This window comes from Coenobita brevimanus, chromosome 61, assembly GCF_032717465.1.
Source record: "Coenobita brevimanus isolate Jiangsu-jjx chromosome 61, ASM3271746v2, whole genome shotgun sequence".
Taxonomy (NCBI): domain Eukaryota; kingdom Metazoa; phylum Arthropoda; class Malacostraca; order Decapoda; family Coenobitidae; genus Coenobita; species Coenobita brevimanus.
In genome coordinates this window covers 12,832,887-12,849,733 of record NC_137014.1, presented here as the reverse complement: position 1 = coordinate 12,849,733, position 16,847 = coordinate 12,832,887, and the positions used below count along the sequence as shown (strand labels likewise).

The following is a 16,847-nucleotide window of genomic DNA, read 5'->3' as shown; positions in this document are numbered from 1 at the left end:
GCATCTCGCAAGTTACCTGCGGACAAACCTTTCAAGACATCAGTAGGATGACTGCACTGGTTTTTGAAATGCAGGGAACTCCATCACATCAAACCGTATGGTGAACGTGCCTCTGACAACGAGCTGGCCGTGAGAGAGTATCCTGCGATATTTAGAGCGCTAATTGAAGGAGGACAGTACACCAAGGACCAGACCTACGTCAATTAAATGTTGTGTTACTACAAGGCCATGCCCAAATCGACTTACATCGCTAAAAAACAGAAACAAGCCCCTGGTCGCAAGCTCCAGAAGTATAAGATGACGGTAATCTTCACTGTAAAGCTGTCTGGAAACCACAAGATGAGGACAGATGTTGTACACACAGCTTCAAACCCAAGGTCCTACAAAAACCTCACGAACATGCATGCAAGTGGTGTGTACCGGTACAAGTCTGCAAATGGTTGGATGACCGGGAACATTATGTCAGACTGGTTAACGAAACAATTCGTCCCCGACGCCAGGGCGAAGTGTCAGGTACTTGGCATTCCATTTAAGATGCTCCTTATGCTGGACAATGAACCAAGTCACCCTCCATACCTAGAAGATCTGCACAAGGATTGTCATGTTGTGTTTCTGCTGCCCCGGATGACGTCACTCAAGCAGCCACTGGATCAAGAACTGATTGCCACTGTGAAGCACTTCTACCACAAGCTAGTGTATGATTACCTATGCAAAAAGCCTGACACACAAGAGAAGCTTCATGCCCTACAAGATCACGACGAAGACCTCAATGAGGCACCTCCTCCCGTACCATTTCCGCCAGCAGCTGTATCCCGACCCACCACACGTGACCTGACAGTTGAGGCATTTTGGTGTTGTTTCACAGTGAAGGACGCGGTTAACTTTCTCCTACAAGCATGGCATCAGATTAAACCTGCAACAGTCAACCATGCGTGGCTACTGCTCGAGCCTCGCTTATGAACGACCCACAAGATGGCCATTCAACCACTGGCCAAGGCTGAGGCGGCAACACTGACAGCAGCACAAGCTGTACCAGGTTTCGAGGACGATACGTTGATGGACATATGGGAAGTGCACGCTGCTACTGAGGAACAGCCTCCAGAAGAAGTCCTGCAACGGATAGACGAGGGTGACGCAGAGCCTGATGCCAGGAGGAGTCAAGTTGAGCAGCCTAGTGTGATGGAGGGCAGGACAGAGCTGTGTATGTCAAGAATAAGTAAGATCCTTGCTGCCACGGATAAGCTCAAGGAAGAGGTGAAGGAAGAGGAAGTCAGCAACTTAAGAATGAAGGAGGTTCTCGTTGGTATAGACAAAGTCTTCCGTTTCTAAACACACAGGCACAGGCAAGAAATAAACAAAAGACAGACGCTCATAACAAGTTACACGCAGCGGGCTCAAGTTAGTGAAAGTGAGGAACCAACTACATCATCTGATCCTGTTCCTGCTGAGGATGAAGAGGATGCAATGTCAGCTGTGTCAGCATTGAACTTCGAGGGGTTTATGGCCGAAATGAGTGACTTAGAGGCACCTGCGGAAGATGCTCAGGAGGAGTCTGTGGAGGGAAGTGTTAGTGCGGCGGGAGGTGCAGCAGAGGGTGCGGCGTTGTAAGTGTTGCCGTGCCTCGGAACTCCTGTTATTTAAGTCCATCAGGCCTGCTGTCTACTGTTGTTATGGTGACTGCCCATATTTTTGTTATTGTAGCGATATTTGTAGTACAATGTCTGAAAAATTTGACCTTTATTATGTCTCTAAGGGCCAAAAAATTTCCACGTATGAGGGGGTACCGCCCATATGTTATTTTTCCCTTAAGATTATGTATGGTTTGTGTGCAATTTCACAGTGCATGAGGACCAAGACCGCCCAATCTCTCACGCACTGTGCGAGCCCACTGTATATATATATATATATATATATATATATATATATACAGTGCTCGTCAGAAGTATGGGGCGCCCTGCGTCCCTCCTGAGAAACAAACCTTTCAATATTGAAAAAACATATAAATAATGCATTTTATTTACCTTTAGTGCTTCATAGGGTAGCCTTTACGTTTCTTCACGGACCTGAGACGTCTTGGAAGTGAAAGGGCGAGGCTCCTGAGGTGCTGGAGGGGTATTTTGTCCCAGGAGTCACGAATGGCGGCTTCCAGCTTAGGCAGAGAACTCATGTCCTTCCCTTGGAGACTCTTCTTTACGAGGTACCAGAGGTTTTCAATCGGTTTGAGGTCTGGGCTATTTCCTGGCCAGTCTGTCATGAATGATACCTCGCAGTCACGAAGCCAATTGGTGACCGATTTGGCCTTGTGAGCAGGTGCACCGTCGTGCTGAAACACTCGTGCACCTGTTAGCTCGAAGGAGTCTGGTAAATGATCACACAGAAGCTCCAGGTAAACATCCTGATTCACTCTGAGGTTCTTGGGAAGTACAACAAGCTTCCCCAAACCCTTCCCTGAAAAACAACCCCATACCATGAGTGAATCAGGATGTTTAACTGTGCTTTCTACATACCGTGGGTCAAGTGGGTCACTACCTTTGCATGCTCCTCTGTTACAGGTAACACTAAACGTTGCCTCATCAGACCACAACACTGACAACCATTGCTCCTCACCCCAATTTAGATATTTATTAGCAAAGGCAAGCCTATGAATTCTCTGGCTGCTAGAGAGAAGAGGCTTTTTCACAGGCCTGTGACTTGTGTAACCAAGCTCATGCACCCTACGAGACACTGTTCTCACTGAAACCTCACCAAACACTTCCGGGTTGCTCTCCTTAATTTTCCTTGCACTCACACAAGGATTAAACTCCACTGCACGTTTTAAAACATTAACAGACCTTGGGGAAGTTTTCTTAGGCCTACCAGACCTCGGTTTCTTTGTGGGAACTTCACCACTGTTTTCCTCCCGAAACCGCACACACCAACGACGCACTGTCGATCATGCCACACCAACCCATTCATTAATTTCCTTTGTCTGGTGGCCTGCCTCCTTTAGAGCAATGATCTGGGATATGATTTCACTCGATAGTTCACGGGTAGGTGCCATAACAAAGTTTTAAAGGCCAAAACACCGCGGGACACACAGTAAAAAATGGCGCAATTTGAGAGGGACACTCGGCGGAGTTCCTCTCTCTCAGGCAGCCCGTGGGCGACTGAGGCGGGAACCAACCAGCGCGTCGGAAGGCCTCAGGCTACCGTGACGTCATGCTCGGAGCTCAAACTTGTGGCTCAATTCTTACCCCCAAAAATGGGTGATTCTTTTTGGGCCATAAGTATTGCGCGCCCGGCGGACAACGCTGAATACTTCTGACGAGCACTGTATATATGAAGCCTCTGTGGTACAATGGTAAGGGGTGCATTTTCGTACACTGAAGAACGAGGGTTCACGCCCTGCCAGGGTAAAAACTTTGGGAACGTTCTTCTGGCCAAGTACTGCTTTGGCGGACATAAGGGGTGCTGTGGTTGAACCAGTGTCGCATACTATAAAGTATGCTTGCACCCACTCGGCTTGCACGGGCCGATTAGACTTGGTTCACAGACTATGCACACAGCCAAAGCCACTACAACACTACAATTATATTTACAAGAACTTCTCACCCTACACAGTCTCTAACAGACAGCCTAAGTCACTTGGTAGAGATACACTGGCTGTATCATCCCCACTTCGGTCAGGATAGGCTGGTCCTCCAGTGGACACTCAAACAGCTGAGATGAGATGAGATGAGATATATATATATATATATATATATATATATATATATATATATATACTGTATATATATATACACGTACAGTAATACCTCGATATATGATAACCCGGCTTAACGATGGGGGTGAAAATTGCACCATATCCCTCCTAACGATGGCCAAACCCCGGTTTAATGATAGGTTTTGATTTCTCTTACCGATTTTGATGATATACTAAAATTTGGTGTTTAGGTTGATTTATAAACTGTTTTAGAATACAATTAATGTGTTTTAGCCTCAGGTGGTGTGAACATTGTCATTTTGGGGTATAGTTCACTAAGCTTGATTTTTTCCAGACTTATATCTGACGATTTATATTTGTTGGTTCAGGTGAGTTATTTACAGGTGTTAGGTTTAGGTTAGCTTCCTTGACAGCTGTTAGGGCATTTTGATTGCCTTTAAACCTGTTTTTGGGCTCATCTGGGTGGATTTTGGACTTGGTTTGGGGGGAAACCACAGGCTAGTAATCATTCCACATTGAAATACACGTTAAAACTACCCCAATATACAATACCCCGCGTAACGATGGGGTTTTACCTAACCAATTAGATCGTTAAACCGGGGTATGCCTGTATATATGCATATACAGTGAGTCCTTGATATACAAAAGGGATAGGGACCAAAAAATCCTTTTGTAATTCGAAACTTCATATATCGGAACTATTTTCCCCATTGAAATATACATATAAATGGGGGGATGCATCCCAGGACCCCCTCGGACCCCAACTAAACTTCACCCTCCCCTATTTAAGAGTAAGCAATACCTGTATACAATTGTTGAGAAGGAGGTGGGAATATTCTTGTACATCCCCTTTTTCTTCATCACAGTCCCAATGGTGGAAACAGCAAGGCCTAAAGCATGCCTAATCTCCGAGACTCCCTGCCTCTCCTCATGGAGTCTTATAATTTCCGATTTCCTTTCCAGAACTAGAGTACGGTGCTGCTGCTTCTTTGCAGCGGGCTCCCCCAATGCTGGAGATAATGCAGGGTGCTTGGGAGGCATGGCGAAACAATACGAAAAGGTGGAGGGCTGCGAAAATATCCTCACATACTGCGAGGCTGTGAGGAGAGGAGGGACGTGAACTCAACTGAGAAGCACTCGAAAATTTGTTTACCAGAGAGGGGTTAGTTTGTTTCTCTTGGCAAGTGAGTGCGGTGCTATGCACCGGGCCCATTTTGAATTTTTCATACAGTATTCCATTAACCCCTTCACAGCTGCTGGCCTTGAACAACACTTCACTCTTTCAGTGTCAATGACATTGAGTTAGGGCATTATAAAAAAACTGCGAACAATTACGGGAAGGGAACGAAGGTCACTGGTGTGAGTACATGACCCTACTCTACCATCCCATCAGTCAGGCGTTCTCTTCACTCCAGATGTATTCGCCGATGTTTACATGCTCATGTTACATGCGCCCTAATTTTGTGTAAGTTTCTTTCAGCAAGAGAACATAATTTACCACCCTCAAAATTGTCAGAAAAATATAGAAGACAAACTAGAGGAATATGAACTGAATTGGCAACGTCTTTAGGCTGTATGCTTACACGAAAGATTATGGGTTTTACAATTTTAAGAGACGATATGGAACAAAAATGTTGCCTGATCAGCAAAAAATACTCTTTCGTCCCACATGATCTCGTAGGTTAGTATTCAGTTCCACATCCTTCGTTCGGTATCACTCTTCCCAATATATTTTGGACCGACTGAGCACAGTTATTTCTGCTCCTTAGAGTTAGTGTACATTTACTGTTCATTCTTTTGTTTGTTCTTACGTGCATGTATGAAAGAGAGAGAACTGATACAAATGATAATGTATTCCATTATCACTTTCATAGCTGCTGGCCCTGAACAACGCCTTACTGTACTGGTGTCAGTGATGTGTTAGGGTGAGCTATAAAAAACTGCGAGTAATTATGGGAAGGAAATGAGGGTCACTGGTGTGTGTACACGACCCTACTCTACCTTCTCAAGCAGTCTGGAGTTTACAGTTCACTTCGTCCCAAATGTTTTCGGCCGATGTATACATGCTGATGTAACACGCATCCTAATTTTATTAATTCTTATATGAATCATAGCAAATCACAGGATGGGTTTAGGGGGAAGAAAAAAAAAAAAAAAAAAAAAAAAAAAAAAGGTGTGCCACATGAGTCTTTTCACATATGTAAGAAAAAAAAATGATTTTAGAACTTTGAAAAAATGGTCCCTAGGCCGACCACGGGAGCACGCAAATATCTGAACCCACAGCCACTGAGGGGGCTAAACATACGTTTTCCTTTAAGCAGTAAAAGCACCTTAACAAATTCCTGATAGTATGCTATATTTTTCAGATTATTTCTGGGTTGGTAAATACAGTACAGTAAGCCCCCGTTTTTGGCGATCCAATTAGTCTGGCGAAACTACCGCCAAATGCGAATTTCGCCAAACGCGAGTTCTTTTTACCATATAAATTGCCTATAAAGTGCCTCAATCAGTCTTTGGTCATTGCCAAAGTCCCCCTTTTGACCCCTAAAACACCATCTTTCGAGCTGAAATAAAATCTTTTGCCTTCACATATTAATACACATGTAGAAAACAGACCAATAAACAATAAATAAAGCTAATAAGACATGATATAAAGGTTGTAACTAACCATAAATAGAGTGAAGATAGGCTTGCTTGGCTGGGGACATCGGAGTGGCAGTGGGGGCAGCTTAGTTGCTACCACCACTTTCCTCATCACTCTCCCCCTCCTCCCCCATAACCCCCTTAGCAACCATTTGTCTCGCTTGATCATCCACTTCATCGAAGCCAGAAAAGTCAGCATCCAGCTTAAAGAGGGCAGCGAAGCTTGGCTGGGGAGGTTGGGGAGGTTGGGGTGGCTGGGGAGGTTGCGGCTGTTCTTGTGGCTGCTTTTGGGGCTGTTCTTGTGGCACATCGAGTGGGGGGGACCGCCAAGTTTGAATTCAAATCGCCAAGCGCGCATTCGGTGGTCCATGGCCACCCTACCGCCAAAAGTGAGTTTCGCCAAGTTGAAATTCGCCAAACGCGGGGGCTTACTGTAAATGTTTCTTATTAAATCTGTTTCCCCGTCAATTTTACATGTTCTGGTGTGACAACTCTTGTTTATTTCGTTAACATAATGGCGGAAAGGACTGTTCTTCCCTAAGTGCTTAACTAAACCTGGCCTAACCAAGCTTATCTGTACCTAATAATTTTAACCTAACCTAACCTCCACTTGGGAAACTGGGAAACAATATCCACCTTTGAGCACGTTGATGACGTTGAGTTTCTTCCACTGCGCTGGAAACGATCATAGGGGAAAGTGACGATAATATCGGGGAGGAAATTTTCCAGCAAGAAAAAGTAATTTGACAAACTGAAAGTTGTCAGAAAATTACAGAAACAAGCTGGAGGATTATGAATTGAATTGGTAAGGTCTTTCTGCTTCTTCAACTGTACAATGAAAGACACAACTATTTTCCCAAAGTCTGACGAATATAGCGTGGAAAAATTGAACCATTTGTAACACGCACTAGTAGAAACAAGGTTTTCATTGTATTTCGCCTGGTGTAAATTTTCTTCAGACTGAACTGGGAAGACAGTTGTGTCTTTTACTGTACATTTACCGGTAAATAAATCAATCTAATATTACTTGTGTTTTGTTTCCACCAAATTAATCGTGATTTCAGACTATTCAGGCACTTCTTCATATCATATAGTCTGGATAATCAAGCTATCTCTGAATTCCTTTCGTATTGAGTATCGATTTTCGTATCATCGAGACAGATATTTTTGTATTGTGGAATTTGTCCTATATTAATTGATATACTGCCATCGAAAATTCACATTTTGGGTTTTCGTACTTTGAGGACTCACTATATATATATAGACAGTAATCCACGTACTATCTGGATGCCCACTTTCCGGACACCCTATTTACTGGACATTTTGGTCCCAGGATTCAATATTCCCAAAATTGGCCAAAATGCACAAAAAATTCGAAAAAATATCAGACTTTTCTCCCCCCGTAATTTGAACTTGGCACGCGCAGTGCAGACCAGCTGTGTTTTGGTGTGTAGTTCTACCGCCGTCCGCTAGAGCACCCCTGCATCCTCCCCACTTACCAACCGTCTCTTGTTGTGAGTACAAGCTCGTCATCATGGCCACCGACGTGCTCGCTTTTGTGGTGGTGCCCTACCTCCTGCAGGCTCTGCTGCTGCTCTCCTGCTTCTTGTTAGTGTGTGTGATGATGGCTCCGCCGGCTGAAAAGAGGAAGGGAGTGGTTTTGACTCTGGAGAAAAAGAGGGAGATACTAGACAAGGTGGACGTGGGATGGTCAACCACACGCATCCTCCGTGAATTCAATCTGGCCCGATCTACTTTGTTTGATATCAAGAGATCCCGCGACAAACTCATGCAGTACACGGCTGACTTCTCGTTGAAGAACAAACAAAACATGGAGAGGAAGATTATGTTTACTCCCCGGTATGCTGAAGTTGATTTGGTATCAACAGAAACGTGCTGCTGGTGTGCTGGTGCGTGGCACGGAGTTGAAAGCTGCTGCTGAGAAGTTCTTTGAAGGCATGGTTCACTGCCAAGATCTTCACAGACTGGTTCCACTGCCATTTCGTCAAGGAGGTCATCCATTACCAGATGTACACACTCGAAATCCCGCATGAACAGGTAAAGGCCCTCCTTCTCCTCGATAATGCACCTGCCCACCTGTGCGACAAGGACTTGGTGGCTGAGAGTGGCCGCATTAGGCGCATGTTTATGCCACCTAATACGACTGATCTCATCCAACCAATGGAACAAGGAGTGATCGTGGCAACGAAGAGGCTGTACCGAAGGAAGTTCCTGGATGAGGCGATGGTTGTTCTCGAGGATGAGGACGAGCGCAGGGAGGGACGGGACACGCGAGGCCAGCGGACTTTGGAAAGCCTTCAACGCTACAACATCAAGTCTGCAATCTACAACTGGGCCAGTGCATGGAAAGAAGTCCCTGTCACGACTTTAGAAAATGGTTGGTCTCGTCTGCTTCTCGGAATGGATGTGGAGCACGATTTCCTAGGTTTTGACGTGGATGACTTCCATGCATGTCTATGTGCGCACGGCGACGATGTTGACGTGGACGAAGTGCGTGAGTGGCTGGATGACGATGAGGGGGATCCTAGGTATCAGACCATGTCTGATATTGAGATCGCATCTTCAGTTGCAGGTGTCAGTACCCAGCTTGAAGATTCTGACGAAGACGGCGATGATGATGCGGACTCCTCTCAGCATGACACTACTCAAGCCATCCCCAAGCTGAGCGCACTCCGGGAACACGTAGAGTTCATTCACGACTACCTGGAACACCCGGACTGCGACAGGGAGATGGGGCCCTTGGGACTTGTGGAGGAAGTGCGAGCTTTCAGGCAACGCATCATTAATCGCCAAAATCGTCGATCCTTGTGTCAATCAACCACTGACAGCTTTTTCAGACTCGTGACCCCCGCTGTGCCCAGCCCTGGCTCCACACCGCTGTCTCCCCAAGACAGGTCCCCATCCTCCGAGCCACAGCCCAGCAGACCAGCCACAATGGAGTCACCACTGGATGTGAGTTTGCACCTCTCTTCAGAGTCGTCTGCAGTGGGTAGTCCAAGACCACGTCCCAGCAATGCACCTCTTGGCCACCTGCATCAGCTACTCTCAGACTCTGACAGTGAATAAACAGCAAGAACTCGCCACTAGACCACACAGGAATTTACAGTGTTGTGCAGTGAAAAAAAACAGTGGTAGTGTTAAGAAATTAGAACTCTGACTGCAAAGACTTAAGTGCAGAGTACAACACTGATTTTATTAACGTTCAATGGAGTGCAAATTTGACTAGAGTGTGTAGTGTTAAGAAACTGGATTTATGAGTGCAAAGACTTAAGTGCAGAGTGCAACACTTATTTCATTAACCCCTTAACCGCGGGGCGTCACTTTCGTGACGCTTGGGAGCAAGGGATCATACCGCGGGGCGTCGCTTTTGTGATTCTGTGTTATTTTGAATTCACCCGGGCTTCCAAGTGGGGGCTTGTATCATCTATCAGTACTGCCAATGTCCAACACTAGTTAGCACTCCTAATCTCATCTGTACTCCCATCCATTGTTGACAATTTAGCCATTTCTCCCCGTTCTTGACTCCCCTCCCTACCCCCCCTCCATTACCCTATCCTCTCACCTGCCAGGCCGTGCTATGCTAAGTAAATCTTCCCTGGAATTTTTCACTGATTTCATCCATTGAAATAAGCCCTATGCCCTACTCTTATACCAAATAATATATACAAGAAAGAAATAAGGTAAGTGAGAGCGCCATACACCTGGAATTGGCTAATTATCACCTGACAACACCTCACGTGCACTCGTTCGCTAATTTTCGCTGTTTATTTCCCCTTGAAATATGCCGTATAATCTATTTTCGTAATAAATATATATATAAGGAGGGAAGGGAGAAGCCTAAGTGATATTTACATTCACCTGGAACTACCTAATTTATAATGTATTGTCTAGATTTCCTGCCAATCATTTCCCTGCTATATATAGCTGTTTCAAGAGGCTCACGTTGGTAGTAATGAATTTCCCTAGGGAGGCCACCACCCTGGCCCACCCTTATCAGTTCACTCTCATCTTCCGAAGTGGAGGTACGTCTGTTCGCTCTTGCTAACTTCAAGGACTTTTCACCCCCATGTAAAGGGTCCTGTGACCTTTACCCCCTACTAAACCTAGTGTGGAAAGAGGTAAAGGGCTGACAATTGATAAAAGAGTGACTACGATCTTTCTATTGAGTACAACAGTGCAAGTGGAATTGTAAATAATGTGTAAATAATGTGTAAACAGCAAGTGAAAGTAATGAATGTAAATATATGTGAAGAGTGGAAAATAGTTTTATAAGTTACTTCAAGTGACAGTGCATAACACAGTGTAAATAAAATAGAAATGTAAATAACGTAAATAAAATAGAGAACGTAAACAGAAATGTAAATGAGTAGTATTATAAGAATACAAGTATATACCCTAGGAGTAATGAAAGTGAAAGTTTCACTCTAGCATGTCTGAATACTATGAGTTATGAGAGTGGAGGTGAAAGTGATATTCACTCTCAATGCTAGTATATAGGACGAGAAAGTGAATGCTACGTATTTTACTGAAAGAAATTGAATCCCTACAGCGACAATAAACTAATACTACTGAAGGAAACTTATGGATAAAGACTGTAGATATATATAAGTGTTATATAGTAATAGAAATATAAAGTGTGAGGGGTTTTATGAATAATAAAAGACAGAGTACCAAGAGCGAACTAGTGCAAGTGCGACGGTCAGACGCGCTCGTAATTTTCATTGCTTTCACAGTGTTTTTTTTTTTTGGAGTATGGATCCCAAACTACTTGAAAATCATAGAGCAGTGTTTATAGTGTTAATATCTGGCTGTGGTAATCATATTATGGGTTGTCAGGAAGTGTAAAGTGGAGACTTCGTTACCCAACTTCAGAGGTCTCCACAAGTCCTACGGTAACCGACAAAGGCTCAACAAACATTCCAGGAGAAAGCTGAAGGTATGTGCCATAAGCATATGTAATTTTAATATTCTAGGACTAATAACTGATTTTTGGCAAATATTTTTTGAGAGTCTGTCGGAGCCCGAATAACCCTGCGGCACACGCAAACATTGGTAAACATGCCCGCGGTGTAGGGGTTAAGGTGCAATGGAGCACAAGACTAGAGTGCGCAGTGTTAAGAGAATGGAATTATGAGTGCAAATGACTAAGTTCTGTGCAAGACTTCATGTACAGTGTACTGCAGGTGCTTCAGGTACTCCTTTTTACTGTCAGAGTCTGAGAGGAGGTGGGTTATTCGCTGAGATGGCCAGGGACTTGTAAGTACCCGCAATGTTTCATATTGTACTGTATTTTCCATACTTATCTCTAAAACCTCATTTCACTCTTTAATGTTCCTTCTTGGTGTGAATAGTGTCTTAGATGCTATGCATGTGCAGTAGGGAGGTATTTTTCTGGGTTAGGTTAGGTTAGGATCCATAAGTACCAGTCCAGGAGCCTGGGACTTGTAAGTACCCAGAATGTTTAATATTGTATAAACTCACCTCTAAAACATCATTGTCTGGTTCTTTTGCATTTATTTCAGTCTTTTATGTCCCTTATTAGTGTGAATTGGGTCTTAAATAGGTGCTATGCATGTCCAGTAGGGAGTTGTATAGGTGTTTTTCTGAGTCAGGGTAGGTTAGGGTCCATAAGTACAGGTCCAGGAGGCTGGGGCCCAGTATCCGGACGAGACCACTTTCCGGACATGCTTTTGGCTCTGTTGCATTGGTTAGTAGAGGGATTACTGTACAGTAATCCCCGCACTATCCGGACACCCACTTTCCAGACACCCCACTTAATGGACATCGTTGGCCTGGACCTTCGGAACCCAAAAATGGCCAAAAAAAAAGAAAAAATCCCCCCCAAATCCGAATTTTCTCCCACCCGTAATTTGAAATTGCTGCACGGCACCGAACAGCTGTTTACACCATGGCCCATTCACCCCTTCCTTCCTCCCCCCTCCCCTGTCAGGGTTGCCAGTTGGTATTTTTCATTACCAAATGTGGGCCAATTTGGTAATGAAGAATTCGTTTGGTATTGAATCAGAATACAGGTAATGCATTACCAAACGGATTTTTCACATGTATGAGGATACACAGGATGGAGATGGTGGATTGTCTGCTCTCTCTGGTTAATCTGCTAGCCTACATTGCGTGAAAATAATCAACATGCTGTTAGTTATATGGAGAGTGATTACATGTATTTCCACTTGTATACATAATTAATGAAGAATAAATGCTAGCTTTACGAATTTGGTAATGAAAAGTTAAATTTGGTAATGAAAATTGAGGAGTTTGGTAATGTGGCCATTGCGATCTGACAACTCTGTTTCCCCGTCACTAACACTATCCAACAGTTACTGCCTAACTTCGATCATGAGTACATGCTTACCGCAATGGAAGCCACACGTGCTCGTTTTTTGTGAATAAACAGTGAATAAACTGCCATACCTCGTCACTAGATCACACGGGAATTTACAGTGTTGTGCAGTATTAAATTAGCATACAGAGTGCAAAGGATTAACTGTGGAGTGCAAATTGGGGGGATGAAACTGGCGGTTGAAAGTGGCGTGGTGCAGTTTAGAACAATGCACAGTGTTAAACAATTATAACTCACAGTGGAAAGAATTAAGTGCAGCACAACACTGGATTACTGTACGTGCTTCAAGAGCATTTTCACCACTGCCAAAAGCCTTGGAGAAGGCGGCCACAGACGTGCGTACCCTGGGCAAGGTACAGTCACTTCTAATTCCTCATTCTTTGGTTCCTTTTCACTTATTTCGTGCTTTATGTCCATTATTGGTGTGAATACGGTCTTAAATAGGTTTAAATAGGTGCTATGCATGTCCGGTAGGGAGTTATTTAGGTGGCTTTCAAAGTTAGGCTAGGTTAGGGTCCTTAAGTACCAGTCCAGGAGCCAGGGGCCCACTATCCGGACAGGACCACTTTCTGGACATGTCTTTGGTTCTATTACGTCGGATAGTAGAGGGATTACTGTATGTACATACATATATATATATATATATATACAGTAGAACCTCTCTCATTCGGACTATATGGGGGGAAGGGTTGTCCGATTTAGCAGATTGTCTGGACCATCAGGGTAATCTCCAGTTCATACCAAAAACTATCTACATATGGTATGTTTGGTAATTATTAACATATGTTGCATATGTCAACCCTACATAACTGCAAAAGATGAAAGGATACTAAAATAACCAAACTAATCCTGTACGATAGTTTTGTATTATAGGCAAGGCCATGACAAGAAACTAGCCTACATTTTAAATTGTAGTAAGTGACTAAGGCCTGTGTAGGCAAAAAAATAAAGTAATTAATTAACTGTAATATTTGGAATAAAAATAAAACTTATGTGGGCAAAAAATACATTGTCATCTTTGGCATATTGATAACGCCCATATGGGCAAGAAGCTAATGTCTGATGTACAAGCAAAGCACGTTTAAGTACAAAAAATAACCTACAGTAATCACTGAACACTGCAGAATATTCTGACCCATTTTTGTGTAAGCAAACTCCTCCTTTTAACACCTTTATTCATTGCAGAAGCTACACTTGCATTAAGGGGCATGGTAAGGAGGATTAACTTTTGAAATACAGCTTAAAAATATCAGTGGTTGGTGAACTAGTTGATGGAACGAATGCTAGTGTGTGTTTAAACAGGCGCCCATGTTGAGACCTAGCGTGATCCGAGACTAAACGAATGATGATCGCTTTCCGCGCCGATACTGAAAATGACTTTAGAATTACTTTCAACATATTTTTGGAGCTTATTATTTTTAAATTTGTCCGAATTAACAGAAGTCCGGATTAAAGGGGTCCGGACCAAAGAGGTTCTACTGTATATATATATATATATATATATATATATATGCCTCTTTTAACTTGTTGATGGCAATTAACAGTGATACTTGGTTTTATGTAGTTCCAGCACCACATCAGTGCCACCAAGTAGTTTGGGGCAACTTTCTATGATGATTGTATGTCCTTACTGTCATAAATCCTATCTAGGTCTGCTGACACCAAGTGTACCCCAGGAAACGCTATGTAGTTATGTAGAAGGGATAGAGTACGTAGTAGTCTAAAGCCACAATTTGCCTGTATAAATATGGCTGAGCTCCCTGCCTGAACATGTCGGTGAGGAGTAGCTACCAGGTTTGTGGTTCCACACCACTCTCATAGTAGTATCCCCAGGTATGATGGTAACTATCCATGTCGTATGGAAATTATAAAAACAAATGAAAATACTGATATCTGCTGTACAACAAAGGACGCTGAGTTATTCTCACCTCCTCACTGGGCAGCTCCCGTGGCACAACTTCATAATTCAGTCTCTCAGCCACTTCTGATGGAGAGGACTAGAAAGAGAAAATAATAGGAATAATGAGTAACATCCCTTAACACAGTTCAAACTACAATGTAATGTACTTCAAATTACAACTTCACCACCATCATCATCATCATCATCTCCTTTCTCACCTTTATAAAGATTGGGTGAGGAACCTTCCAGAAAGCAAGGAGAGAAAGCATAACAAAGGGAGAACTAGTTACAGCTTATCTGATGGGTAAAAATTCATTCATTTAAAATTTAATCCTGACTCCACCACACAGACTTTACCATCTCCTCATATTCTGAGGATATCTTTTCCCTGAAGGGTTGATGGTGAGTTGCAGACCAACTCTCAGCCTACAGTCCACTGGGTTAATATTCACATGAAGCTGAGGCCACAAAAACAACCACCACCAATCTATGTACATTTGCTTTTCTCTCTCTCTGTATGCTCATATAATTCATGCAACTCTTTTCTACCATACATATCATCAACATACTGTACTTCCTTACATCACATCATTCACACATCATATTATTTCTTATGCTATTCACTCTACACATATTCGTCAATAATCTTACTTCCACTGTTCTTACTCTTTCTGTCCTCAAGCCACATTCAAGTCTAACAGTAATATTCTGATTATCTGTCGTAATTTGGCCAAAGCCATGTCAAACGTGGACTTTTGGATGATAACACATCACCCTCTCCAAACACCCTATTTTATATTGTATAGCTATCCAGACATTTAACCCACAGACATATCAATGACGACCTGGGTCGTCATGCGTCTGTCAACCTCTGACGTCAGTAGGACGACTCTGCCCGTCATCCGATGTAATCTCTAAAGAAATACAGTGAGTCCTTGATATAAGAAAGGGATAGGGACCAAAAAAAACTTTCATAATTCAAAATTTCGTATATTGGAACGATTTTCCCCATTGAAAAATACATACAAATGGGTGGATGCATCCCAGGATCCCCTCAGACCCCTACCTAAACTTCACCCCCCCACTATTAAGAAGAAAGCAATACCTGTATACAATTGTTGAGAAGGAGGTGACCACATTCTTGTACATCTCCTTTTTCTTCGCCACAGTCCCAATGGTGGAAACAGCAAGGCCTAAAGCATGCCTAATCTCCGAGACTCCCTGCCTCTCCTCATGGAGTCTTATAATTTCCGATTTCCTTTCCAGAATTAGAGTACGGTGCTGCTGCTTCCCTGCAGCGGGCTCCCCCAATGCTGGAGATGATGCAGGGCGCTTGGGAGGCATGGCGTAACAATACGAAAAGGTGAAGGGCTGCGAAAATATCCTCACGTACAGCGAAGCTGTGAGGAGAGGAGGGACATGGACTCAACTGAAAAGCGCGCGAAAATTTGTTTACCAGAGAGGGGTTAGTTCGTTTTCTCTTGGCAAGCAAGTGCAGCACTATCCACCGCGCCCATTTTGAATTTTTCATACAGTATTCCATTAACCCCTTCATAGCTGCCGGCCCTGAACAACACGTCACTCTTTCAGTGTCAATGACGTTGAGTTAGGGCATTATAAAAAAACTGCGAACAATTATGGGAAGCGAACGAAGGTCACTGGTGTGTGTACGTGACCCTACGCTACCATCCCAACAGTCAGGCGTTCTCTTCACTCCAGATGTATTTGCCGATGTTTAACATGCTTGTTACAAGTGCCCTAAATTTGAGTAAGTTTCTTTCAGCAAGAGAACATAATTTACCACCCTCAAAATAGTCAAAAAAGTACAGAACACAAACTAGAGGAATATGAACTGAATTGGTAACGTCTTTAGGCTGTATGCTTACATGAAAGATTATGGGTTTTACAATTTTAAGAGATGATATGGAACAAAACTGTTGCCTAATCAGAAAAAAATTACTCTTTCGTCCTACATGTTTTTGTAGGTTAGCATTCAGTTCCACATTCTTCGTTCGGTATCACTCTTCCCAATATATTTCGGACTGACTGAGCACAGTTATTTCTGCTCCTTAGAGTTAGTGTACATTTACTGCTCATTCTTTTGTTTGTTCTTATGTGTATGATGAAAGAGAGAGGACTGATACAAACAATAATGTATTCCATTATCCCCTTCATAGTTGCTGGCCCTGAACAACGCCTTACTGTACTGGTGTCAGTGATGT

The 16,847-nt window shown here is 43.3% G+C and overlaps 1 protein-coding gene across 1 annotated transcript in view; it reads right to left on the bottom strand.

Annotated features, from left to right (window-relative positions):
- Plekhm1 (Pleckstrin homology and RUN domain containing M1) overlaps positions 1 to 16,847 on the bottom strand; it is a 218,215-nt gene that overhangs the window by 94,059 nt on the left and 107,309 nt on the right. The window contains exon 5 of the mRNA XM_080275296.1: positions 14,654 to 14,722. Within this exon, the coding sequence (XP_080131422.1) occupies positions 14,654 to 14,722 (69 nt within the window). The remainder of the gene's footprint in view (positions 1 to 14,653; positions 14,723 to 16,847) is intronic.